Here is a 27,345-nt window from a genome sequence, read left to right as displayed (position 1 = left end):
GAGTTAAATAAATGGGAAGATATAACTTTGTTCATAAGAAGACCTGCTGATGAAATACAACTTATTCATAAGAAGACTTCATTTGCTGAGACATCAAGTCAAAATCACAGCAGGTTTTTTTTTTGTAGATATTGACAAGCTGATTCTAAAATTCATATGGAAATGCAAAATATCTCTAGAATAGCCAAAACAACTTTGAAAAAGAACAAAGTTCAAAATAATTTTGAGACTAATTATGAAGCCACAGAAATAAACACAGTATGGTATTAGCATCGAGAAAGAACTGGCTTGGGGCACCTGGGTGGCTCAGTTCGTTAATGGTCCAACGCTTGGTTTCAGTTCCGGTCATGATCTCAACGGTTCCTGGGATGGAGCCCGCGTTGGGCTCTGCGCTGACAACATGGAAACTGCTTGGGAATCTCTCTCTTCCTCTCTCTCAAAATAAATAAACTTAAAACACACACACACACACACACACACACACACACACACACATTAAGTTAACTAGCTCAATGGCACAGAATACAGAGTCCAGCAATAGACCCAAAGGTATATGATAATCAATTTTTTATCCAAGTGCAAAGACAATTAAATGAGGAGAGCTTTTCAACAAAGGGTACTGAAATAATGGGAAATTAGTGTCATAGATACCAATCGCTCACCAAAAAAATGTAGAATGGGGGAGGGGTTTCTCAACTTAGTGCCAAGCTCAAAGCCAAGTTTATTTATCTCTGATAAATCTTTCCCCGTAATGGTCCCTCGAGTTCTACCTTTACTATGTGAGTAGTGACAGAAGTGTGTTGGTGGGAAAACACTATGTAATGAGCATGTGCTGGCTGTTAAGCAATTTTAATAACTATTATGCCAGTAACTTTTAGAGTCTTAACACTTCAGGATGTACGAGGACTGTCGTATATTGGTAAATGTTTAATAAAAGGGAGAGAAGAGGCCCTCATGTGCAGTGAGTGAATACTCCCAGGCAGTGGATTTCAAGCCGCCAGGTGATGTGACTGAAAGTGGATGTTAAGAGATTTGTGCCTACTATTCCCCCCACACAAATAGGATAGAGGTGAACAACCCCAAGAGCAGACAGTAGTAAAATAATTAGGAAGTTACAGTTTTCAGTACCGAACACCTTCGTTTAAAAAATAATTTATTTAGTGGAGTGCTTGGGTGGCTCAGTTGGTTGAGCATCTGACTTCAGCTCAGGTTATGATCTCGCAGTTCCTGAGTTCTGCGCCGACAGCTTAGAGCCCGGAGCCTGCTTTGGATTCTGGGTCTCCCTCTCTCTTGGCCCCTCCCCTGCCTGCACTCTGTCTCTCCCTCTCAAAAATAAATATACATTAAAAAAATTTTTTTAATTATTTAATTGTAAGGCGACATAACTTAAGTTTTGATAATGGCAGTATTTAAGGATCGTCTAGCCAAACTCTGAATTTTTAAGTCTGGTCCCATGAGCCAGCGCCAGCACACCACTGGCCCGGGGCAGTTTCCTAAGGAAAGTACAAGGTAACTCCAGGTAACTTCTAACTTCGTGACTCCCAATGAAAGAGAAAGTTCTTCGGTGCACTTTTTTCAGTACGCGCAACAAACAGATGACGAAACAGAGGCCAGGTGCAACTGAAGAGTCCATACATGGTGTCAGGTGGGAAAGGGTTTGAGCTCAGGTCTGTTCCCAAAGCTAGCGACGAACACATCCTACGAGTTCCTCCATTTGAAAACAGCCTGACTTCAACTTTTAGTTCTGCCCCGGGATTTAAGGGGGCGGAACGAGGGGCAGCGGAAGAGGCAGAAAAGGAGCATTTTAAACGTATAAATGCCCTTTTAGCAGCCGGAAAGCTCTCTACAAATCAGTACCAACCCGATCCCAGGTACGTGTCTGTGGCCTACGAGCCTTTATTCCTACAACTTCTCGTGTGCGCTCCTACCTGCCAAGAGTCTTAAGTCTTCTTAAGAGGAGGAGGCTGCTTGGGAACACGATTGCGCAAAATGCCAAAGCGCGAAGCCGGAGGGCGCGGAAGCTGCAGCGGAACGGGCGGCATCCGCGGTGGAGGAGGGGCGAGGAGGGGCGGGGTGGGGCGGGGCCGCCCGTTCTCCCCGCCTCCCGGGCCTAGCGCGGGAGGCCGGCCTAGCTCCTCTGCGCGCCAGCGCTCTGGCGGGTGGGGAAGTGGTTAAGGCTGGCTGCCCCCGTAGGGGCGCAGAGTCTAACGAGATCAAAGGCCGCTGCCCCGCCCGCCTCAAGGCGCGCGCCGGGGTCACGTGCCCCTTCGGTGAATGGGGAGGAGCTGGCTTGCAGGGGGCCCAGCACTAATCCGGACCCGAGCCTTGGTAGCTGTCGGAGCCATGCTGCGGAGCTGCGTCTCACGACTGCGCACGCTTGCGGTTCTGCGCGGCCCGCCCGGAGTCGCGCCTCTGCCGGCGAAGGACCCGTGGTCGCCGCGGGTGAATCCCGGAGCCGGGCGGCGGGAGCGGGCGGCCAAGCCAGGCTGCGTCAGGGGTGACCCGGTGAGGACGACTGCGCCGGACTGTTGATCAGCCCGCTGACCGTAGAGTAAACGCTAACGTCAGCCCCAGAGGCGTCGGTTTTATTTTTAGCAGGGGTCGCTTACTTAAAGTCCTGAGGTTCAAAGACGGAGAGGGACAGGGAGGGGACTCCGGTATGAAGCAGCGTGCTGTATGCTGGATTCTGGTCATTAGGTCGGGAAATCCCGCTGCTACTGATGACCAATAAAGAAGGGGTCATGGTTCGGGCAAGGTCACAGCAGGCGCCTGGTGGAGCTGGAGTCTGACTTAGCACTCCGGCTCTTGACCGTCACATTGTAGGGTCGCAAGAAGAGCAGTGTCTCTCCCTAGAGGTTCATCCTAATCGTCTCTGCTTGACGGAAAATTGTGTCCTCAAACCAGTTTGTCACTTTTGGTGAGGTTGTTGTAAGATTAAAATGAGGTAATATTGCTTGTTCTGGTGTTCCTATGTTTTGCTTCACTGACATAGTCAATTAACATTAATTAAGCCCTAACAATATGCAAGGCATTAGTCTGATGATGTCTTTATGACAAGTAAAACTCTCTCAGTTGAGAGAGTTTTGGGAGAAAAAGATGAGATTGTAAAATTTAAAAAAAAAATGTACTGGCGCAACTGGGTGGCTCAGTAGGTTGAGCCTCTGTTCAGCTCAGGTCATGATCTAACGGTTTGTGAGTTCAAGCCCCAAGTGGGGCTCACTGCTGTCATCGGGGAGCCCGCTTGGGGTCCTCTGTCTCCCTCTCTCTCTGCCCCGCCGCTTCTCGCAGCTCTCTTTGTGAGCTCTCTCCCAAAAATAAATAAAACATTTTTTAAAAATGTACTGTATGCTAAAATGAAGTACCAAAGGAACATAGAGGAGGGAACAGCTCTGTATTGAGCTCTTTCTTGTACCTTTTAAAGAATAACGTGGGCGAAGGTTCCTGGTGGCTCAGTGGTTGAGTGTGGGACTCTTGATTTTTGCTCAGGTAATGATCCCAGGGTGTGGTATCAAGCTCTGCATAGGGCTCCATGCTGGGCATGAAGCCTGCTTAGGATTCTCTGTCTCTCCCTCTGCCTGTCTCCCCTGTTCATGTGCACTCTCTCACTCTCTCTCAAATTAACAAACAAAAAAAAGGAATAATGTGCAGATTGGTTATTAACCCAATACCATCTTTCACTTGGGAAAAGATAATGTCCAGTGCCCCTCTCACAACAACAAAGATAAATTCCTTTCTTTAATTAGTCGGTGCCTTGTAATCTGTGTTGAGAATAGTTAATAGTAGTATTTATAGGCTTTGTGAGTCTTTTCTTTCTGTTCAGTAACTGAATCTTAAAAGGAGACATATTAAAAAGAAGTCGTAACTTGGGGCACCAGGCTGGCTCAATCAGTAGAGCATGCAACTCTTGATCTTGGGTGGTGAACTCTAGCTCTATGTTGGGTGTAGAGATTACTTTAAAAAAAAAAGTCATAACTTCAGGTAACAAGCCCCACCTGAAAAATATATTACCAAAGATCAAGTAAGACTTTTCCTCTTCCAAGGGCTACAAAAGGTAATGTTTGTCCCTAACATTTATCCCTCATGTATACAGTCTGTGCTGAAAATTTACAAGTGACTTTACATCAGGTATCTCTTAGTTTTCACCCCCTTGAACTGAAGCTTTCATTGTTTTTATTTCTCACATCACACTGTTCATCTGAGGACCTAAACTCAACATGCCTGTAACTAAAATTAATAGATCCACTTCTACACTTCCCCCTCCTAACACACACACAAACACTAACAAAAACCTCCTTTCTTCTTCCCACCCTAATCTGCAAAGCAGATTGCATCATCCAAGGCTCTCCTACTTCTCTTTCCCCATGATCAGTCTCTCTCCACGTTCCTTGTTCCCAGTATCTTTTAAATCTTTTTTTTTTTTTTTTCATTTCTCTCCACCTAGTTCAACTTCTAATCATATCTCACCTGGATCTTGGCGTCAGTCTTTTAACTGTTTTCCGGGCCGTTCTTCTCACCTTGGAATTCATCCTTTACAACAGAGAGAGGTTTTTGAAACCTAAATTCATGTTACTGCTTTGCTTAAAACTTTGTAAGGCTCCCCATAGTGGAAAAAAGTGTTTTATCATTCAAATGCCACCTTCATGATTTTTTAAAGACTACCTTTCTTTTCTTTTTCTTATTTATTTTTTATTTTACATCCAAATTAGCATGTAGTGCAACAATGATTTCAGGAGTAGGTTCCTTAGTGCCCTTACCCATTTAGCCCATCCCCCCTCCCACAACACCTCCAGTGCCCCTCAGTTTGTTCTCCATATTTATGAGTCTCTTATGTTTTGTCCCCCTCCCTGTTTTTATATTATTTTTGTTTCCCTTCCCTCATGTTCATCTGTTTTGTCTCTTAAAGTCCTCATACGAGTGAAGTCATATGATTTTTGTCTTTCTCTGATTAATTTCACCTAGCATAATATCCTCCAGTTCCATCCACGTAGTTGCAAATGGCAAGATTTCATTCTTTTTGATTGCCAGGTAATACTCCATTGTACATGTATACCACATCTTCTTTATGCATTCATCTATCGATGGACATTTGGGCTCTTTGCATGCTTTGGCTATTGTTGATAGTGCTGCTATAAACATGGGGGTGCATGTGTCCCTTCAAAACAGCACACCTGTATCCTATGGGTAAACGCCTAGTAGTGCAATTGCTGGGTCGTAGGGTAGTTCTATTTTTAGCTTTTTGAGGAACCTCCATACTGTTTTTCAGAGTGGCTGCACCAGCTTGCATTCCCATAAAGACTACATTTCTTTAATGAGCTTTATCCTGAGGAATAACTTATGAAGTCACAAGTGTGATGTGTTATTTATGTCCTTTGATAATATGCATTTAAAAATACATAAGTCATTGTCCTTGTGCCACCTAAAATCATCTTTCATTTTGGCCTTTGGAAACATTGACCTAGCAAGTGAAATCTAAGCCCTGTGTTAAGGCCAAAGAGCCTCTGTGATGTGTTTCATCTTCCACCTTGCAGTCCACATCTGGCTGCTATTCTCTTTGCACCTTACATCCATGAAGACTGAAATCCTGGCAGTGCCCCCAAGGTGTCACACGGTTGTGTCATCTCTCTACACCTTTGCTTGGTGCAACATTCCCCTTCTCTCCGTAGTGAACTTTGTATCCTTTAGAAATCACTCCATCAGTCCTCATCTTTTTGAAGTTTTCCCTGAGTGTCCCTCCTATGTCTGTATGTACCTCTGTTAGGGTATTTTTCACATTCAAGGCTGCAAGCACTTGAGGGCAGAGCCTAAGTCTTCTCTCTTTGTCTTAACCAGTTGCTGGCATAGAGCCAAGTGTATAGCAGATTTTAAAAAGTCACTGCATTTAGTTGAATCCCACACTTTCAAAGTTGAAATCAGGTAGGAGAGCCCACAGCCAACGGAGTCATTCTTGAGTTATCTCTATCACCCTGGTCCTTAAAAGGATGCTGGGACTGATCCATCCTACAGTTGCCTGTTTAAGATGAGACCTAGGGATGGGCCAAATCCTACACATTCTATTCTACCTTTCAACTGATATATGTTAGTCAGTACATATTTTATCTGTGATTACTTGTATCTGTTAGTTATTTCCAGAATTCATGTGCTTTAATTTTTTTGAGAGAGAGAGAGAGAGAGAGAGAGTGTATGTGTGTGTGTGTGTGTGTGTGTGTGTGTGCCCTTGCAAGCAGGGGAGGGACAGAAAAAGGAGAAAGAATCTCAAGCAGGCCCTGTCCTGTCAGCACAAAGCCCAACATGGGGCAAGAACTAATGAACCTTGAGATCATGTCCTGAGCCAAAATCAAGAGTTGGTTGCTTAACCAACCAATTGAGCCACCCAGATGCCCCCAGAATTCATGTACTTTAAAAGCCATGTGATTGAGACTGGATTCTAAGGAAATAATCCAAAATAGAGAAAAAGCTATTTTCATAATGTTCTAATGAACATTTTCATTTAAAGCAGCAAAAAATTGGAAACAGTTTTATTTTTGTTTGTTTTTAAATGTTTTTAATGTTTGTTTATTTTTGAGAAAGAGAAAGAGAGAGTGTGAGCAGGGAAGGGTCAGAGAGAGACACACACACAGAATCTGAAGCAGGCTCCAAGCTGTCAGCACAGAGTCCAACGAGATCATGACCTGAGCCAAACCAAAGTCAGATGCTTAACCAAGTGAGCCACCCAGGTGCCCCTGGTAACACTTTAAATGGCTAAGTTAATTAGTTTAAAGGACTATTTTCTGCTGTTGAAAATGGTGATAGTTGAGATTAAGGACATGAGAAAGTGGGCACTAAATACTTTCAAGTGGTGAGGCAGAAAAAAAAATCTCTTACGGAAATTACAAGTTTATTAAGAAAGATTACATTTAACAAAAGTTGGTAGAGAGACATCAAAATTTTAACATTGTTTTTCTTAAGATAGATAATAGGTAATGGGTGGATTTTTTAAAATTGTTTTTCCTTTCCCAAATTTTCTGAGCTGGGTTCTAAAGATGAGTGAATTCAAAGCCATAAGGAAAAAATAAAGGTACAAATCTTGGGCCAGGGAGTGGAGCAGTCTGATCCTGCTCACATTTCCTCTGTGAAGTTGATGCTTTTTCTGTTCAGCCAAGACGTTTTTAATTCTGTAGAGTTTTTGAGACAGGCCACCTATAGTGTCCCCATCGGCCAGGATGAGAGCCAGCGAGGTGTCAGCAGAAGTCTGGTCGGCTGCTTCTCCTGTCATTAGCACAGCCTTGCTGTTTTGGTTTCAGGGTGTTGTCCTAGTGTTGTAGATCCATTCAATCTGAATTGACATAGGTGGCTGGAAGTCTAATGCCACAGAGCTGATAGCTTCTGTGATCTTAAATGTTCCAAGATTTCTGCCAAAGTCAAAAGAACCAATTTTCCTTTCTGGTGCCTTTGCTTTGTCCTGCTCCTCTTAGTTAAGTCACACTTTGTCCCCTTCCAGGGCCTCTGCACCATTCCACTTGCTTCCTGGGCACAGGAGTGTTAGTGTTGCTCAGTGCTGCAGAGAAATAGCATGGGTGGAAGCTGTGGTTACTATGAACCCAAGCACCTGTCCCCCCAACCTCCTCCTCCTCTTTATATCTCTTTCTTGGTAATTGTTTCTGTCACTCACTGTGTTGCACAATTCAGAAACCGGGGGTGGGTGCTTGTGTTTTTCCTCTTCCCTTTCTCCTTATCAAAATGACCACCAAGTTCTGCTTCATGCATTCATAATTTTTCACTTGAGTTACCTCTAAAATCCTCCACGCAGGGTCCTCAGATCCAGTCTTGGTCCTTCCCACTATCTTTCATATGATGACCAGATCACATCTTGTCATTTTGGAGTACTGCAGATACAGATCAGTTCAGGCCAACTAGCTTAGTGTGGAAGTTTCTCACAGCCAAGCCTGTTGCTGTCGTAGACTCTAAGGCTAAAGTTCTCTCTTGTCTAGCAAGTGAGTGGGACACAGGATTAAAATGCGAGAGATGGCTAATGTCCGGGAAAAGACAAGAGCCCCAAATAAGGGTCCTTGCCCCATTTTTATTAGGATCAGAAGGCTTACAAACATGGTGATGGACATGCACAAAGAAACAATGAAACTGAACATTAACTGGAGGACGTGAGGGAAAGGGGGTCTTGAAGGTATTCGGGGTTAGGGGTTTGGGTTAATACAAAACAAAATCCTGACGCCAGGCAGAAGGTTGTTTACAGTGGACATGAGGCACCACCTCTGTTTATCTTAGCTTGCCGGAGTCCAGCTCCAGCAGGTCCAGGGATTCCCGAAGGATGAACGGCATCGGCGAAAAAGTGAAAATAAAACTAAAATAAAAAAACAAAAATAATGGACACAAACAACAGCAGTGTGTTGAACTGGCTGATTTATTGTGGCAAACATAGCATTATATTTGCTAGTGATTTCCTTGTAGCATACGTCATCTATGTTTTTCTAACATTACCTAATTCTAAAAATGTTCCTATGTCTAATCAACCTTTAAGAAATAACATGGTTATTTTCTCATAATGTTCCCTCCTGCCCTTTGCTTGATTAATTTCTTACATTATTTTCATTATGTATCTACATTTACCTATAATCTGTAAAGCATTTGCTTTGCTGTTTTCACGAAAGGTCATCTATCTCTCAACAGCTCAAGTGGAAGAGTTACAGGGACATGACCTCTTAGTTGTTTCCCTGAACCTTTTGTGGTTTGAGGAACAAAAGTGTTTGCCTTGGTCCAAGGTGCCAGGAAGGGGCCAAAAGGACCTTAGGAACCCACGCCTTATACATTCTCAGAGGGACAGTGTACCTAGGAACTAATGAACCATTCTGTACTTTAACCGACTAGGTTCAATCATCATCTGAAATGCCTCCTGGGGGCCAAGTGGGCCTAGGGGTTAGAGTAACTTGTGCCCGTAGATACACTCCTTAGTTGCTGGAGTGGGGCTTTTAAATTCATATGTCCCTATGCTGGCAAATGTATGAGGCTATTCTTCCTTTAGGTAGAGGAGTCTTCACAAGGAGTAGCAAGGGCTAAATGTGGGGCCGCACAATTTCCTTGAGGAACCTATTTTTCTTTTCTAATAGTTCTTTTCCCAGGGGGCCTGTCGAGGGCAATTCCCCCACAGACAATACCCCAGGTACTTTTATTAAGGCCAAATTACCTAAAAGTGGGAGTACAAGAAGCTTCACTGTCTGTGGGCTGCCTTACAGTCCCAATCCATCCACAGCAAGGGCCTTGCCATCAGGCTAGGATAGCTAGGCTTCCAGCATTAGCTAGCCTAGGGGATGAGACAGGTAGGACAAGTGACCTCAGAGTTAACAAGGCACCTTTCTTTTGTTAATCATCTCCGCTCTGGGCAGCTTCACCTACAGCATAGCGGTCTATAGCCCAATTTACCTGTTTACCTCGCTTGGTCCTTTCCTCCTGTGAAAGCAGCTTTCTGCTATAGTACTAAATTGGGGGACATTTTTGCCCTGAACGCCTAGTCTTGCTTACCTCATATACCTTTGTATTGGGGGCCTAGTCTGGGTGCCTTTGCACTCCCCTGTCTCTCTTGGGGTCCTAGTCTTATTTACCCAAGCATCCTTTGGCTTTGTACTTCTTTATGCCTTGTTAATGCATTGGTATAAGTCCAGGAAAGAATTTCTAAGCTTATTCCCCACACGTTTCTGTAGCCATGCTCCTCCCCTTGCACTGAAACAAAGCCAGGCTTCTTTTAGGCCTTAGTTTCATCATCTGTAAAATGGGGATAATAATTAGTACCTACTTCATATGGTTGTCCTAAGGCCCCTCAAAACTATGTCATGCCTCCTTGATTTTGCATACAGTTTTCCCTTGCCTACAATACCCTTTCTAGTTTGCTAATTTCTGTTTGTCTAATCAAGATTCAAGTCCCTGAACCATGCCCACCCCCCCACCCCTCCCACCCCCCCCCCCCCCCCCCCCCATCTGAGATAAACGCTTTTCCTGTGCTCTGGCTCCCTGCATACCCTACTGATGACACTTTTTACATGGAGGATGTGTGTCCTTCATCACTTTATCTCCAGTTCCTGGCTCACTTGTGCTTAAGGTTTTTTTAAAAAAGGAATCCACAGACCTGGGAATAATGCTGCTCTGCTAGTAGGTAGTTGGGTGATATTGAGCACATCATTCACCCTCAGTCACCTCCTCTCAAGGAGGTTGGACCAGGTGATACTTGAAATATGATTTCACTCTAAAATGACAGTTTTCTGGAAAGAGGAGAAGCAGCAAGTTATAGTCTCGGAAAATACAATATGTTATGAAATAGAGTGCACCTCCCATTGTTCTTCATTTTCTCCTCTCTCTTTTTTAGAGGTCATTTTCTTCTGAGGTCATTCATATGGACCTTTCTCTCCCCAACCCCAGTTGGAACGAGGACATGAGACTTCTCTTTGACCAGTTCATGAAAAAAAGTGAAGACGGCTCTTGGAAACGTTTGCCTTCATATAAAAGTAAATTTACTCAAAGGACTGAAGACATCAAAATCTATTTTCCTGGTAGGAACAGCCACTCTCTCATAAAGAATATTTAAGTGTCAGTATAAAACAGAACAGAAGGCACTGGTTACTGATGTGAAAATGTTGGGGTTCAGGAGTGAACAGTCAAGAAAGAATTCTTAAGGCATCTTTGGTGCAAAAAGGGTGGTTTTATTTTATTTTATTTTTAATTTTTTAAAAAAAGTTTATTTATTTTTGAGAGAGAGAGCACAAGCTGGGGAGGGGCAGAGAGACAGAGGGAGATACAGAATCCAAAGCAGGCTCCAGTGAGATCATGACCTGAGCCAAAGTTGGACACTTAACTCATTGAGCCACACAGGTGCCCCCAAAAAGGGTGGTTTTATTAAAGCACAGGGCCGGACCCATGGGCAGAAAGAGCTTCATTAGGGTTTCGAGGAATGGCTGATTGTATACTTTCAAGTTAGGAAGGGGTTAGGGATAGCAGTAAATCTCTAAGGAATTTGGAAGCAAGGTTTCCAAGACCTTGAGGGGCTAGCTGCTGTTAGGAGAAGGTCATTTATTACTGTCTAATAAAAACTCTGTCATGAGACTCTTCAGATGTATATCAGGGGGTCATATGCTTGGAGGATGATTGCTAAGATATATCTTGGGGGACAGGGGGGAAGCGGAGAGAAAGGAAATTTCCTAAGGAATTTTTACAGGACCCTGGAGGTCAGACTAATGTCAAGCTAAGGTTGCCTGTTGCCTCTAGCGAAGTATTAATTAACATCAAGGCAGCTAAGCTTCTTGAGGAAGGTCACTCTGCCTGTCTCAAGTACTTGTCAATGGGCTATAACTTTTTTTATGACCTGCTAACTTTTAAGAGTCAACCTAAAACCCAAAATGGCTTTATGTTGGTCAACTTCTCTTCTGAACCTTCAGGTACATGCCTGTGGGCAGTAAAGGTCAGATGTCATTATCTTGGGGTCAATCACAGATTGGGGGGGGGGGGGGGTTCTGGCTGCCTCAGGGCAGTCCTTATTGCTTGAGGGGATAGTTTTGGTTCCCATCATGGGATACTTTGCCCAGAGGGCTTTTTGCCTGAGTTCAAAGATAAGCTGGAAAGAAGAACTTAATCAATTAGGAAGGTTGAGGTGGTTGAAAGTCCTTCAGCAGTCTCATTTTCCTGGTTTGCAGTTTGACTATCTCTGGTGATGTCATCAGGTGTGAACCCTCTGAGCAGCCAAACTGCAACAGGCAAAGCACTATCCACAGGTGAGCCATTGTGATTTCTGTGAAGTTTCTATCAAAGCAGTTCAGCTTCAGTTTGCAGGGCTTCAGGAAAAGTAGTTTTGTTCTTAGTGATTCCAAGTCAGAAGGGTGGGAGAAAATTAGAAACATTAGTTTGGAGGGTCGGAATTGGATATTTGAGGAAACTAGAAGAATTTAGAATCAAAGTAAATTTGCAGATAGATAACAGAACCGCAAAGACAGTTAATAGCACTGGGACCTGATATCCGCAAAAGTGTGGTATGGAAATATACTTTTTCTCTCTACAGTCACCCATTTGTTTTTTGTTTGTTTGTTTTAAAGTTTATTTATTTTTGAAAGAGACAAGAGTGCAAGTTGGGGAGGGGCAGAGAGAGAGGGAGACACAGAATCCGAAGCAGGCTCCAAGCTCTGAGCTGTCAGCACAGAGCCCGACGGGGGGTGGGGGCAGAACCCATGAACCACGAGACCATGACCTGAGCTGAAGTCGGACACTTAATGCCCCTACAGTCACCCATTTGTATCAGAAATAATCACAGTAAGACTAGTTTGATTGCAAAATAAATCTAGTCTCATTAAATATGACCTGATTATTTACACAGGTGCTGTAAGAATTGTGATTGGCCACATAGGTTTTTTTGGAGTGTTTACTTTTAATAAGGAATCCCAGATTGGACTTTTAAAAGCCACTCACTGTCTTTGCCTATAATACATATGAATTTGAGTGGATTCTTCTTCTTTCAGGGTCCCCCAAATATTCTGCAGTTCCTCAGGCTGCCAGGAAGCGACCATCTTTACCCACCTGTAATGCTAGGAACCCAGCAAGCAAAATACCAGGCAGTTTTCTGAAGGAGGTTTTATTGACTCCATAAAGTCAGCCTTAATCCTTGAAACTGTTTGGTCTTATCTGTGTCTATTATAAGGAACAGATTATCTCCAAATAAATAGATTACTATGAAAATAAGAACACTCAATAAGAGTTTCCAATTCTGGTGGGATCAGATAGGAGAAAGATAAATATTTCAGTTCTATATATCTTCATCAACTCATTCAGTCCCTTGTAATTAATTCTTGTTTTGCTTGATCTTGACAGCTTTATGAATTGAATTTTCCACTAGAGTTCTGGAAATTCTTACCCAGTTCAGTGGTGTGATCTTAAAGTTATCAGAAACCTGTACTTGTCAGAGTCTTTTTCTTGAATCTCTTAGAAGACAAAGCACTTTTACAAAATCATCAGAATAAAACAACTGTCTGTAAATGACGAAAAGACTAAAAAATAGCCATGGTTAAAGATCTAATGAGAGTTCTTTCTAATGCAAATGACAAGGAAATGTAGTTATTTCTGTGACATAGATTTTAAGATAACTAGAATTATGACTGATAACATTATGCCAGGACATACCAGATTATTAGAAATTTCATACACTTGAAATAGTTCAACATCTCTTCTTTAGAAGGTGTTCTGGGGACCTGCTGGGAAATCCCAGAGTTCGTCTGAGTTCAAAGACTTGATTTAAACTTTGGTTTGGTTTGGTCAAATATCAAAAGTTTTAGAGTATCTTATCAAATAGATCAATGTGGAACAATACTTACTCATTTAGCCAGAGTGATGATTAAAAGTTGTCAAAGGCAAACCAGAAAAGTACATAGTTGTAAAAACAAAACAAAAACTTAGATCTGTTAATAGAGAAGAAGACTCCATATCTTAAGTAATCAAAGACCTGAAAAAGACAACACAAAACACAGGAAATTATTTTGGTAAGATAAAAAATTTTTACTTTCTGGGCAGATTACTTAAAAGGTAAAGAAAAACTTTTCACAATGTCTTATCAAGAGTGGAGTGGGGCACCTGAGTGGCTCAGTCAGTTGAGCATCTGGCTTCGGCTCAGGACATGAACTTACTGCTTGGCTCGTGGGTTTGGGCCGGAGTCAGGCTCTGTGCTGACAGCTCAGAGCCTGGAGCCTGCTTCAGATTCTGTCTCCCTCTGTCTCTGACCCTCCCCCGCTCATGCTCTGTCTCTCTCTCTCTCAAAAATAAATAAACCTTCAAAAAAATTTTAAAAACGTCCTTTTAACAGATGAAAGATTGTTAAATTTTAATTTTGTGCTGATATTCTATTAAAACTTATATTAGGGGCGCCCGGGTAGCTCAGTCGGTTAAGCATCTGCCTTCAGCTCAGGTCATGACCTCACGGTTCAGTTCGTGAGTTCAAGCCTCACATCAGGCTCTCTGCTACCCATTGCTGTCCATGCAGAGCCCACTTCAGACCCTCCCCTCCCTGACCCCTCCCCTGCTCCTCTCCCACCTGTGCACACACGCTCTCTGTCTCTCTCTCTCTCAAAAATAAGTAAGCAGGTAAGTAAGTAAAACTTATTTAAAAAAACTTTTATAAAAATTCATTCAGTGTTAGCCACCTTGATCACACAAGGTAAGATTCTCCCTCTCTCCTCTCCAACTTTATCTACTTAGTTTGCCCTTTATTCTCCTCTTATCATTCTGAAAGAACTAGTTATTCTGCTTGCGGACAAAATTATTCTTTTGTTTCCTTAACAAAAACCCATCTCCATACATCATAACCTTTTCTTACCAAAAATACATCCTACTTTCTTTGCATACAGTTATTTCCCTTATTATTTCTAGTATTTTTAAGGACATTAAAATTAAAAAAAAATTTTTTTTTAATGTTTATTTATTTTGAGAGAGACAGAGTGTGAGAGGGGGAAGGGCAGAGAGAGAAGGAAACAGAATCCAAAGCAGGCTCCAGGCTCTGAGCTGTCAGCATAGAGCCCAACATGGAGCTTGAATTCACGAACCATGAGATCATGACCTGAGCCAAAGTCAGACACTTGACTGAGTCACCGTAGGTGCCCCTATGTTAGAATTCTCAACCTATTAAAACCTTAATTTCTAGTGAAAATGAAAAAGTAAGCAATTGTGAACTGTGTGATGCCATCATGGTGTAGATTGGCAAATATATGAATACATTTTATGATTTCTATAAGCATATGCTTCCTCATAGTGCAGTTTTTCAGTGTGGCACAGGACATGTTTACTAACAGACTCCAATATGTTTGGCTAACTCTGTAATAAGAGGCCACAAGTAGGTAAACTTGGACTTATTAGCAATTAATGTTTTGGTATTTTTTTCTTTTTTTTGTTTTCATGAATGTTTATTCATTTTTTAGAGCATTAGTGGAGGAACGGCAGAGAGAGGGAGACAGAGGATCTGAAGTAGCCTCTGTCCTGACAGCTGAGATCCGGATGCCACTCCTCTGCTATCATCATTGTTGTCCCATGTTGCAAGCAGCCAGTGCCTCAGATTTGAACATGAATGTGATGCACCTGAGAGTCTTGTTAAAATGCAGACTGCTTCAGTATTTCAGGAGTAGAGTCTAAGAGTCTGCATTTCTAACAAACTTATTTCACCACCTTTATATTTCTCATTTTTTATGAGATAACCTCAAGGTTTAGTAATCTAGATCAGGAATTTTGAATGCCTGTGTAAAAAATTAGAAGGTTTTGGTGCTTATCTGGAAGTTCCAGAATGTCAGAGCTGGAAGGATCTCAGAGATCATTGAGGTTTATCTCCTCACTGTATGGTTAAAGTGTGGAGGAAGGAACAAGTTCAAGGCCAAAACTAAATTCTCCCATCTCCTATGATACTGGTCCTCACTTGTAACTCTTTCTCCCTTAATTTTCTCAGAAATCCCTAGAGTGCATATAGTGTGCGCATATGCAGTGTATGCCTCTTATTGAGTGTACAGAGTCTAGAAGACCAGGCACCTTCCCCGCCCCTGGGATGTTCATGGCCTAAATAAAAGCCATTCTCCCCACTTCTCCTAAATCTTCACATCTCCTGTCTTTTTCCAAGTTGGTAAATGTAAATTCAGTAACAATAAAAGAAACTTAGTGTTATGTGTGGCAAATCATGATGAACCAAGAAAGAAAGCTAAGAATTGGGGGAATTAAATCTTAACATAGATGTGTAAGGATAAACACACCCTACCTTTAGAACAGCTTTCAGGGGCACCTGGGTGGCTCAGTCTGTTAAGTGTCTGGCTCTTGATTTCAGCTTAGGTCATGATCTCACAGTTTGTGGGTTCAAGCCCCGTGTCAGAGCCTGCTTGGGATTCTCTCTGCCCCTCCCCTGCTCGTTTTCTCAAAGTCTGATTACAACTCACAAATTTGATTTCATGAACTTTAAAGGTTCTAACCCTGAATTTTGGGGCTTAGAGTCCTAGTCACACAGAATATTGGGCTGAACTGGATCTGAGTTTGATTCAGTATGGTAACTTTCCTTTATTGAAGCTGAACTCCCATCTGCAAGGAAAACCTCCCTACTGTTACACTATTCATTTTCTTTAAATCCCATTTAAGCCATACTTATTCTAGGAAGACTTTTTGTCTATATCTTATTTACTGTTTCATTTAGTATACCCTCAGCATTTATATACTGTTTTTCCTGATTGCCATGTGTAAGTGTTTGGTTTTGATTTCATTTATGTTTACTGTGTCCCCAGTTAGACTGTTAATTCCACATGAGCAAAGATCCTATATTCTGTTTCTATGGGACACTCCCATTCCCTTATAATTTTGTACCCAGTTGACATTGTAATCAGTCCTCCATTAACCTGTGGTTCTTGCAAGGTACAGGTGCTTAGCTCTGCCATGGCATCTTCCTTATACCTGTTTCTCATATGCCCATCCACTTCGTTTCCCTACAGACGCAAAGCTAATGAAAGAAAAACTGTCACAGGCCCAGCTCTTTCCCAGAAGCCTTGAGGAAGGCCTGGGCTTTGAATATGCAATGTTCCATAATTGTGTTGAAGACAGGACAGTTTGCATATTTCAAGGAGGTCCCTACCTGCAAGGAGCACCTGGGTAAGAATGACAGATAACATCCCATAGATCAGTAGAAGTCTCGATTTGAAAGATTATTAACTTATAGTATCCACATATATCCATAGACTACACTAAAGACATTACAGTGGCAATGTAGATACATATTTATTGACATGGAAAGGTGTTTATAATTATTAAATCACAAACTCATGGGACAGAACAATAGAGTATAATTTGAGAGTATCGTTAACATGTTTACAGCAGTTTGTCACTAGATGGTGGGATTATAGGCCTTCAATTTTTTATTTTTCTTTGTTTCTGTTTATCTACCTTTCTTACATTGTTAAACAGTGATGTGTGCAGTTAAATAAAAACATAAATTTCTTACATTATAATTTAGCTTTCTGCTTGATTGTGCTCTGATTACCATTAAGTTCTGGTGTATTACCAATACTATGCTATTATGTTATGACCAAAAATGCTGGGGACATGGATATTATTTGACATTCAGTTCATTGAACATGGACGAAGTGGACCTTTCATAAGTAAATTATATGGAGATGTTCTTGGATAATTTCTCCTGAGAGGCTCTGTTTTTAGACCTTTTGAGAACTTTCTCTTTCTCTGTTGTAACTAGATTCCTTCACGGAGGTGCCATTGCAACCATGATTGATGCTACTCTTGGTACGTGTGCTGTAGTAGCCGTAGGAGTTGCCATGACTGCCAGCCTCAACATCAGTTTTAAAAGGTAAATTCCTGCGTATTCTCTGCTTTTTAGATGTCATGGATCAGGCTCCCCAGTGGCAGAACCTGAGACAAAGATTTGTGTGCAATGATAAAAGTGGTCCCAGGGGAGACTAGCACAGGAGTGGGAGGAACAGAACAAACAGGGTAAAGGAAGAAGCCAACAGGCTGGGCTGTTGTCAAAGTCCTGCAAAGGGCAGCTTCAGCCTGATCATCCAAGGGGCTCTGGAGTGAACTGTGTGCCTCTGAATTGTTCCTACCTCGAGGGAACTCTGTCACACATCAGTCCTACGATGAGGGCTGTCCTGGGGACCAAAATTCCAAGCACTTCGGGCTTTCTGTGTTTGAGCAAAGCAGTTTCTAGGCAAAAATAACCAAACAACAAAAACAAAGGTGAGAAAAGGATTGAAGGGGATCTGAGTGGAGCACCAGGATCCACTGCCTAACAGAACATCCAAGCTGTATAACTTCACACAGAAATAAAAGAGCAGGCAACAGGATGAGTTTGGTATCCATCAGAAATAAAGCCCAGCATGGTCTTCCTTAATTCTTTGTTCCTACAGCGACACACCTACAGTTAACAAAACAGTGTGGAAACTTGCATAGGAAGAGCGAAAGAGCAACAAGGCAAAACAGAGTTTAAGAACAATTCAGTAGATGAGGTCTCCAAATGAGGTTTGCTTTGCACAGTGGGGGGCATTTAAGATACAGAACATCTCCGTTTTCTACCCCAGAGAGTTGTCTGGTTTGTGTGCCATCATCAGGAAGCCATGCCTTGTAGACTATGGGTTTACTTAATGTAAGTAATCCTTAGTGAGGCATTCTACAGAAAAGGGCACTTCCTCCTAGGTGCTTTTTTCACTTAATTTCTGGGGCAGCAAAAGTTTTTCTGTAAATATTTTGTTTTGCAGTCCGTACTGTCTCTAACATAACTTCTCAACTGTGCCATTGCAAAACAAAAACAGCCATAGACAATACATAAATACATAAATGAATATAGCTGTGTTCCAGTAAAACTATTTACAGGGGCGCCTGGGTGGCTCAGTCGGTTAGGCGTCCGATTCTTGATCTCAGTTCAGGTCATGATCTCACAGTTTGTAAGATCGAGCCCTGCATCAGTCTCTGTGCTGATAGCAGGAGCCTACTTGGGATTCTCTCTGTCTCTCTGTCTCTCTCTCTGTCTCTCTCTCTCTCAATAAGCATGCTCTCTCAAAATAAATAAACATCTAAAAAAATAAAATGTGTGCGATCTCTCGCTCTCTCCCTCTCTCTAAAACATTTTTTTAAAAATTAAAAAAAAAAAACCCTTTATTTACAAAAACAGGCAGCTGGCTAGTGGGGCTATAGTGTGCCAGTTTCCTGGAGGCCCAGTTGAAAAAACTAGACAATGTCATTTATCGCCTTTTCCCTGGAGGGTTTCGGTCTGCTCCCCACCTCACACATACACATACACAGGCCTGCATGTGCACACACATACACAGATGTGAAAGAATCGGAGGCCAGCTGCTTTAATTTCTCCCTCCTCAGCTGCCATAATAGTAACTTCAAAATAAAAATGACTTAAGGTAGAAATGTATCACATAAAGGAGTCCAGAGGAAGGCTTTCTGGGCTGTTATGGCAATCTCCCTGGTTCCCAGAGACACAGTCTCCTTCCAGCTCACCTTTTCACATTACAGAGTGTCACCAAGAGTCATCACATGTCCTGACAGCAGGATTGAGGGAGGGCAGAAGAGCCATCTCCTTTTTTAGGAGACTCCCTGGACGTTCCACACAACACTTCCATTTAAAGTCAGTAGTGGGGCGCCTGGGTGGCTCAGTGGGTTGAATGTCCATTCTGACAGCTCAGAGCCTGCTTGGGATTCTTTTTCCCTCTCTGCCCCTTCCTCCCCTGCTTGCTCACTCTCTCTCTCTCTCTCTCTCTCTCTCAAAATAAATAAATAAAATTTGGGGGGGCACCTGGGTGGCTCAGTCAGTTAAGTGTCCAACTTTGGCTGAGGTCATGATCTTGCGGCTCTTTGAGTTTGAGCCCCACATTGGGCTCTCTGCTGTCATCATGGAGACCGCTTTGGATCCTGTCTCCCTCTCTCTCTCTCTGCCCTTCCCCCGCTCGCACATACACACTATCTCTCAAAAATAAATAAACATTAAAAAAATAATAATAAAATAATCAGGGGGACCTGGGTGGCTCAGTTGGTTAAGTGTCTGACTCTTGATCTCAGCTCAGTCATGATCTCACGATTTGTGAGTTCGAGCTCCACGTCGGGCTCTGCTGACAGCACGGAGCCTGCTTGGGATTCTCTCTCTCCCTCTCTTCTCCTCTCCCACCCTCGAAAGAAGGAAGGAAGGAAGGAAGGAAGGAAGGAAGGAAGGAAGGAAGGAAGGAAGGAAGGGAAAGAAAGAAGAAAGAAAAAAAACAATCAAATTGTACTAAATACTTCAGTAAATAAAATAACAAGCCCAATATTGGGGTTTTCCCTTAATGTGGGTTTTTTGCCATGAACACAATTATCTCAGTGATCATAAAACTTATTATTGCACCTATACTTATTAAAAATTTTTCATTGTGAGCTTAATTTCTTTAGGATGTCAACATTTCTATTTCCCTCAGGTTAGTATACTTATTAAGCTCATTAGGCATCCAGTAATGGTGTCAGACCTGGCAGAACCATTTCAGTTAACTGAACTTGTAGGTTCTGGGCAGTCATCCTGGACATTCTTGGTGGGTCAGGATTTTTCCTTTGAAGGCATTCGGTGTATATGCCTGAGTTCATGAAGCCAAGCCCCTGTTGGCATCAAGATTTCCTTACCATGTCAGAGGACTTTGCGGACCTACACTTTTTCTTGTAACCTACTACTTCTCCTTTTTGGTATCCAAGTCCATTGTATCTTCATTGTATTTTTTTCTGCTTTGGTTTATGGCTTACCTACAATTAAGTGCATCTCATTTAATTGGCAGGCTCCATCTCCCAGGAGACAAGGACATGAGTTTTCTTCCAGCTGGGCAAGACATTTGCCTTCCTTCTAGCTGGTTATTTTCTGTCATCAGTCCTTTCTGTTAAGGGTACAATTCCTGCATTTTCTTGAATTGTTTGGCTTCCTGACAGTTCTCTGACTGTAAGGGAAAGGGTTAGTAAGGGTTCTTACGGAGATTGTCTCAAATGGCATTTGTCCCTGAATGTAAATCTACCGAACGTATATAGATGTTTTCGCATGTCAGCTCACCTGCATGTCACACACTTTGAGGGAGCATAAAACGTAGTAGCTCTGATGGGCATGATGAGGGCTGTCCAAGTCTTCGCCTGCCCTCAGTCCACGCAGATTCGTAAGTACCTTCAACTAAGGCACTTGTTGAATGTAGGAATCCTTTATAGATCTTCCCGTACAACTCAGAAAAACTACCAGATTGTTTATGCCGTGAGTGTGTAAACATAATTCTTTGAATGCAGCCTCTCCAAACCTGACCTATATACACCCCTTACTCTGTGTCTGCAATGTCCTTTCATAGAGTAAAATACATGTGAGACAGACATATACTGTGTAAAAGAAACACTTACTTGTCAGCACTGTTCTCTGTATGCTTAAAAAGTTAAACTTATCCTCTCATAACCATCCTTATTTTTGAATTATAGCTATAGTTTTATCATTCTTTTGTTAACTTTTCCCTCTTTTGAGAATCATTAGGGACTCCTGGCTTTCCATAACATAGTTAGTTATAATTATCACCCTCTTTTCTGTGCTTAAATTGCATTTGGCCTGTTAGGAGTCTCTTTAGACGGACTCCTGTCCTTTCATTTCTATCCAGATATATTTTTAAGTACTTTTGTCTCCAGAGAGACCATATAATGTACTGGTTAAGAGGACAGACTTTGGAGCAGGTTCAAATGCCCATTTTGCCACTTACTAGCTGTGTGACCTTGGACAGGTGACTTAGAGGTTGATAATATACTATATAGGGTCATTATGAGCCATAAACTAATTCATGTAAAGCACCTAGGACAGTATCTGGTGACATAACAAATAGTAAATGTTGGCTGCTTCTTATTTTTAACGTTGTTACTATCATTACTTTTGCAACAACAAGGCATGTCTGTGTCAAGACATGGAATAGCTGCTCTACAAAGATTCCTGATTTCTTTTTAATGGAGAATAGTGCTAAAGACTAGGAAAATATTAGATGTGTTCTCATGGTGGGCAGGATAACCTTGCTGCTGGGCCATTTCTGTGTCACAGCTGGAAAGTATTTAATGTTTAATAAAGGATAGGAGTTCATAGTGGTATTTTAGATTGAACAGGTTTTGTGCCTTACATTTTTAAAATACTTTTTTGAGGGGTGCCTGGGTGGCTCAGTCAGTTAAGCGTCCGACTTCGGCTCAGGTCATGATCTCGTGGTTTGTGGGTTCGAGCCCCACGTCGGGCTCTGTGCTGACAAATCAGCCTGGAGCCTGCTTAGGATTCTGTGTCTCCCTCTCTCTCTGCTGCTCTCCAGCTCATGCTCTGTTTCTCTCTCTCTCTTTCTCCCTCTCTCTCTCTTTCTCCCTCTCTCTCTCTCAAAAATAAAACATTTTAAAAAAATAAAATTTAAAAATAAAATTAGGGGCGCCTGGGTGGCTCAGTCGGTTGAGCGTCTGACTTTGGCTCAGGTCATGATCTCATGGTTCGTGAGTTCGAGCCCCGCGTCGGGCTCTGGGCTGATGGCTCAGAGCCTGGAGCCTGCTTCCGATTCTGTGTCTCCCTCTCTCTCTGCCCCTCTCCCATTCATGCTCTGTCTGTCTCTGTCTCAAAAATAAACATTAAAAAAAAATTTTTTTTAAAAAGATAAAAATAAAATTAAAAAAATACATTTTTGAGTAGTGTGATGTATATTCATATTGTTGTGAAACAAATCTTAAGAACTTTTCCGTCTTACAAAACTGAGACTCTATACCCATTAAATAGTAACTCCCTATTTTCCCATCCCCACACCCCCTGGCAACCACCATTCTACTTTCTGTTTCTATAAATTTGACTACTTTAGTTACTTCATGTAAGTGGAATCATACAGTATTTCTCTTCTTATGACTGGCTTGTTTCACTTAGCAAAATGTCCTCAGGGTTCGTCCATGATGTAGCATGTGACAGATTTTTTTCTTTCTTAAGGCTAAATATTCCATTGTATGTATATGCCACATTTTGTTTATCCATTCATCCACTAGTGGATATTTGGTTTTTTTCCACCACTTGGCTATTGCAAATGATGAACATGGTTCATCGCAGTAGCTGTGGCTGCTCTATTAACCGCTCAGAGGTGGAACACGTCTATCACCACAGAAAGTTCTCTTGTACAGCGCTGGCTTAGTGCATTAAGCTGTTACCAGCAATTTTTTATTGGATGTCTTTCTAGTGATAGTCACTCTAAAGGGAATTGGGTGAAAATGTTTTATTATGACAGAAAATGAGAGAAGCTGATGGGACCATCCCATGGTCCCATTTTCACTTCTTTAAAGGATTTCAGCTCCCTTCAGACTTTGCTCTGGGTCTTCAGAAGTGACAGCCTGAATCCCTGGTGGCCTCTCTGAACCTAACCTCAAGAACAGCTTAGGCCCAGGTGCCCAGTTGCCACCTGAAGTCAGTGACACTCAGGAGGGAGGGGCTGTGGACAGCCGCTGGGGTCATCCCAGGTAAAGGGGTGTTTTATCTGACGTGGTTGGTCGCACATGATACCAGTTATTACAGACTGCCACCCTTCACAAGCACTTGGTCATCTCAGTGTTACATAAATCTGATAAAAACTAATTTTGTCTCTCTTTTTTCTTCTGCAGGCCTATCCCCCTTGGTTCTGTTGTTGTGATAAATAGTCAAGTTGATAAAGTTGAAGGAAGGAAATTGTTTCTTTCTTGTAATATCCAAAGTGTGGATGAGAAGACCGTGTACTCAGAGGCAACAAGTAAGAAGCTATCATTATCTCTTTTTTGGGTTTGGTTCAGTTTGGTTTGGACTATTTTGGGCTTTGTGTTTGAGGTTTTGGAGGCTGTTTTTTATTTTTGCTTTGCTTTGGTTTTATAATCCACAAATGCTCAGAAATTCTCAAGTCCCTGTCATGCAAAACATAAGTTAAAGGTATTCTTATACACTACTGGTAGAAAGCTACTTATCAAAATGTATCCAGACTACAAAGTCATGTACTCTCTCACCCATTTCCAGGACTTTATGCCACTAAAGTGTGCAAAATTACAATGTAGAAGTTGCTGTGCTGTCACAGTAATTACATTACTCGTGTAAAGTTATTTGGAGTAGCAAGATTGGCCAAACAGATATCCATCAATATGAGACTGGTTAAACAACCATATTGAGTATGCCATAAAAAATTCTGTGGAATATCGTGATGCCATAAATAAGAATAAGGAAATTCCTTAATTATGGAGCTATCTCAACATGTTGAATGAAAACCACAAATGTAGGACAGTGAATGTTGTATGTTATCATTAGTATGAAAAATGTAGAGAGACCCTTTCATTCTCTTCCCCTTTTCTTCCTCTTTCCCTTTTGCCCTTTCCTTTCTTCCTTCCTGAATAATTTACCTCAAAACCAATTAGGTAGAGTAGGCATGGTAGGCTTGGGATTGACCTGGAGGCCGCAGCGACCCATGGCTGTGATGGCCCAAGTACCATGTCAGAGCCTGAGTGGAGTGAGGAGGGTGTCCACATAGGCAAGTGTCTGGTGGAGGATGTCAGAGCCCAAGTAGGGTAAGGCACAGCTCCACATGGGGTGTCAGAGCCCACGGGGGACGGTGGCATCTGTATAGGCTGGCAGCTGAGATGGGAGCTAGGTTCCTCACTGTCAGAGAAGGCATTTCCAGATATGGAAGGAGAGAAAACTAGAATGAGCTCTGTGGGTTGGAATTGGAAATCTTGGACATGAATGTTTTCCCAGTCTTTTGCTCTTAGATATAATATGAATAACTTCATATATCATCATTTTACCCACATTTTGACAAGTTAGTCTCCAGTGGTTCCGGAGGAGACCATTCTTTGTACTAGTCTCACAGTTTTTCTGTCAGCTTGCCATTTCAAAATAAAAAGTAATACATGGCAGTGAGGGGAAAAGATCTGTATACACCTGTGCTGCATAAATCTTCAGGAATGCCACACAGACAGTGGTTCCCTCTGGGAAGGAGGCCAAGTAAGTTGGAGGGAGAGACCACCTTAGGCCCTTGTACCTTGTGACGTGCTTATGTCAGTGGATTACTAGCACAGGAGCTAGGTTTTGTGGTACCTAAAGCTTGCACAATTTAAGAAATTTAAGCAAAAGGATGTAAAATTGGGTACAATCCTGAGTTTTTATTTCAAATGGGGAAGGAAACCCCAACATGCTGCTGCTATCTGGGAAATGCACGTCCCTTCCCTCTGAGATCTCTACAGGCAGTTTACCAGAAGAGCTTCCAGATTGTGTCCTTGAGCACTCGCAGCCCCTGCTCTCACAGGGCCTTCGCAAGGGAAGAGCCGTTGAAGCCTTACATCTGTAGCTTTGGATTTAGACAAGTTCATGTAGATATCCATTAATTTTTCCTTGCTTCTATTCTGTTTTATCTTATTGGACCTCAAATGCCCAGGTTTGGGTTCATCAGAATTTTTGAGTTAGGACACACAGGCTCATTGGTACGTGAAACACTCATCTTTTATTTATTCATTCACTAATGTGTTTATTTTTTAATTTAATGATAAACACCCTGAAGCCTACCACCAACTAAGAACCAGAATCTTAATATTATATCCCTACCTAATTTCTTTCCCATCTCATCCTCCTGCTTTCCCCCCCCGAGGTTTAGTAAAGTATAATTAACATACAATATTATATTTGTCCACACCTTATTATTTTTTTGTTAAGTTTTATCAACATTATATGTGTATACCTCAGGAATATACAGTTTAGTTGTTTGTTTTGAACTTTGTGAAAAAGAGATCATACTATTTGTACATTTCTGGGAGTTGATTTTCTTTTCATTTAGTTTCATATTGCTGAAGTTCACCCTGTTGTTGGCCTGTAGTTTCCTCATTTTTCCTGCTGTATGATATTCCATTGTGTGACTAAACCACAGTGGATTTGTTTCCTCTCATCACGTTGGGCCCCAGATTTCTATGAATGGGCTGCTGTGAACATTCTGTGGTGCACACGGGCAAGAGGTTGGCAGATAGTTAGGAGTAGAGTAGGGGAGTGTTCAGCTCCACGGGGAACACCAGCTTGTTTTCTAAAGCTATACCAAATTATACTCCCACCAGCAATACATGAGATCCCTATCTTCTCTTGCAATTGGTAAAGTTAGACTTCTGGATTTTGCCAATCAAATGGTTATAAAATGTTATCTCTGTGTGATCTTTTTATTTTTCTGATCACCTATGAAGATGAGCATTTCTTCATATATTTGTTGACCATATTTGTTCCCATTCTGTGAAATTCCTGTTTGTTCAGGTTTTTTGTTTTTTTCCTTTTTTCGTTTGTTTTTTAACTGATTTATAGGAGTTCTTTCTATATTTTGTATTAAACTAATGTTTCCATTGGATATGTAAGCTGCACATTTCACTTTCCAGTATGTAAGTTGTCTTTTATTTGCTTTAATGTATCTTTTTCTATGAACAGAAGGTTTTCTTCATGGTAATATAGTTGCATCTATTAAGTTTTCTTCCTTATGGTTAATGCTTTTTGTGTCTTCTATTCCTCCACACCTACCCCACCCCCCCAAGTATCAGCTATTTGCAGAAATGATGGATAAAAGAAGCAGGAGGAAGATCCTGAACACTTGGAATCCACAGTCAATTTAAAAACTCCATTCCAGGCTGTGGTTTAGGTGTCCTATCTCCCCTAAACCTTTCAATATCAAAGGTTCCAAATAGCTTAGTTGTAATTTCACTTCCTTCCACTTTCCTGACTATCTCTAATGGAAGTGGTAATGGACTGTGAAATGACAAAGTGAGAGAGGACTGGGAGAGGAAGAGAGGCACTGTGGTATTGTGATAGTCAAAAGTTGACTCTTAATATGGCTAAGAAATGAGAGTAGGCCCAGAGACGGAAGGTACAAATATGAATCTAAATCCCTTTCCTTGTGTATACATTTCTACTCGGAGAAGTCCCATCCAATGGCAGTCACCTTCTGTTATTTTGTTTGTTTAGGTTTATTTGTAAAGCTAGATCCTAAAACAAGGTTGACATAAACGAGCTTCTGGTACATTCTACACCAGTCTGCGTTAGGGTCTCCTTCCCCCAGAAGAAGCTGTTGTGCCACTCCTGCTCTACTTACCTGCCATTGAGTCCCCCAGAGGGTGAAGCCTGCTAACACACCTTCCTGAACAGATCTTCAGAATACAATTCCAGGGACTCTGGTGCCATCTTCTAAACTCTTCAACACAGAAGTACTCCTTGTGAGAGTGGCAGCAATTATTTGTGTCTCCTTAGGATAAGTGTCTGGTTCACGTGACTTTGAATGGGTTCCTTAAGGCTGCACAAGCATGCCTTGTGCACAAGCACAAGCACATGCACAAGCATGTCTGCCCCGTTGCTGCCTGGAGAGAAAACTCATACTGAAACTCTTACCACAAACTTGGATATGCCAGAAAACCAAAGGAAGTAATGAGGTATGTGTGCGTGTGTGTGTTATAAATTACAAAGCTAGCTTTATTGTATCCAAACAAATCTTTTTGGCTACAGTAGGAAGTGCAGCTAGTTCCTATTGGAATGAATAACTCAACTCTGGATCCTAGAGAATAAACAGCTGTACGATTTTTTTTTATGTTTATTTATTTTTGAGAGACAGAGAATGAGCATGGGAGGGACAGAGAGAGAGGGAGACAAAGAATCCGAAGCAGGCTCCAGGCTCTAAGCTGTCAGCACAGAGCCCGATGCGGGGCTCGAACCCACGAACCATAAGATTGTGACCTGAGCAGAAGTCCGACGCTCAACCGACTGAGCCACCCAGGCGCCCAACAGCTGTACCATTTTTAATATAAACTGTCCCTTGTGTCTTACCAACAACATAGTTTATCATC

The 27,345-nt window shown here is 42.0% G+C and overlaps 1 protein-coding gene across 1 annotated transcript; it reads left to right on the top strand.

Moving 5' to 3' along the window:
- The first annotated feature begins 2,130 nt into the window (after nt 1–2,130).
- THEM4 (thioesterase superfamily member 4) lies at nt 2,131–27,084 on the top strand. The gene is made up of 6 exons (XM_027056145.2): nt 2,131–2,505; nt 10,349–10,532; nt 16,467–16,623; nt 17,222–17,332; nt 23,128–23,252; nt 26,474–27,084. The coding sequence occupies exons 1-6, from the start codon at nt 2,275–2,277 to the stop codon at nt 26,512–26,514; spliced, it is 849 nt and encodes a 282-aa protein (XP_026911946.1). The 5' UTR covers nt 2,131–2,274; the 3' UTR covers nt 26,515–27,084.
- The last annotated feature ends 261 nt before the right edge of the window (nt 27,085–27,345 follow it).

This window comes from Acinonyx jubatus, chromosome C1, assembly GCF_027475565.1.
Source record: "Acinonyx jubatus isolate Ajub_Pintada_27869175 chromosome C1, VMU_Ajub_asm_v1.0, whole genome shotgun sequence".
Taxonomy (NCBI): Eukaryota; Metazoa; Chordata; class Mammalia; order Carnivora; family Felidae; genus Acinonyx; species Acinonyx jubatus.
Note: the sequence above shows the minus strand (reverse complement) of the source record. Positions and strands in the feature narration are given on the sequence as shown.

Coding starts and splice junctions, on each gene's coding strand:
- THEM4 (XM_027056145.2), top strand. CDS start 2,275: ATGGGGAGGAGCTGGCTTGCAGGGGGCCCAGCACTAATCCGGACCCGA. Junction 10,533..16,466: donor CATCAAAATCTATTTTCCTG/GTAGGAACAGCC, acceptor GTTTCCCTACAG/ACGCAAAGCTAATGAAAGAA. Junction 17,333..23,127: donor CTCAACATCAGTTTTAAAAG/GTAAATTCCTGC, acceptor TTTCTTCTGCAG/GCCTATCCCCCTTGGTTCTG.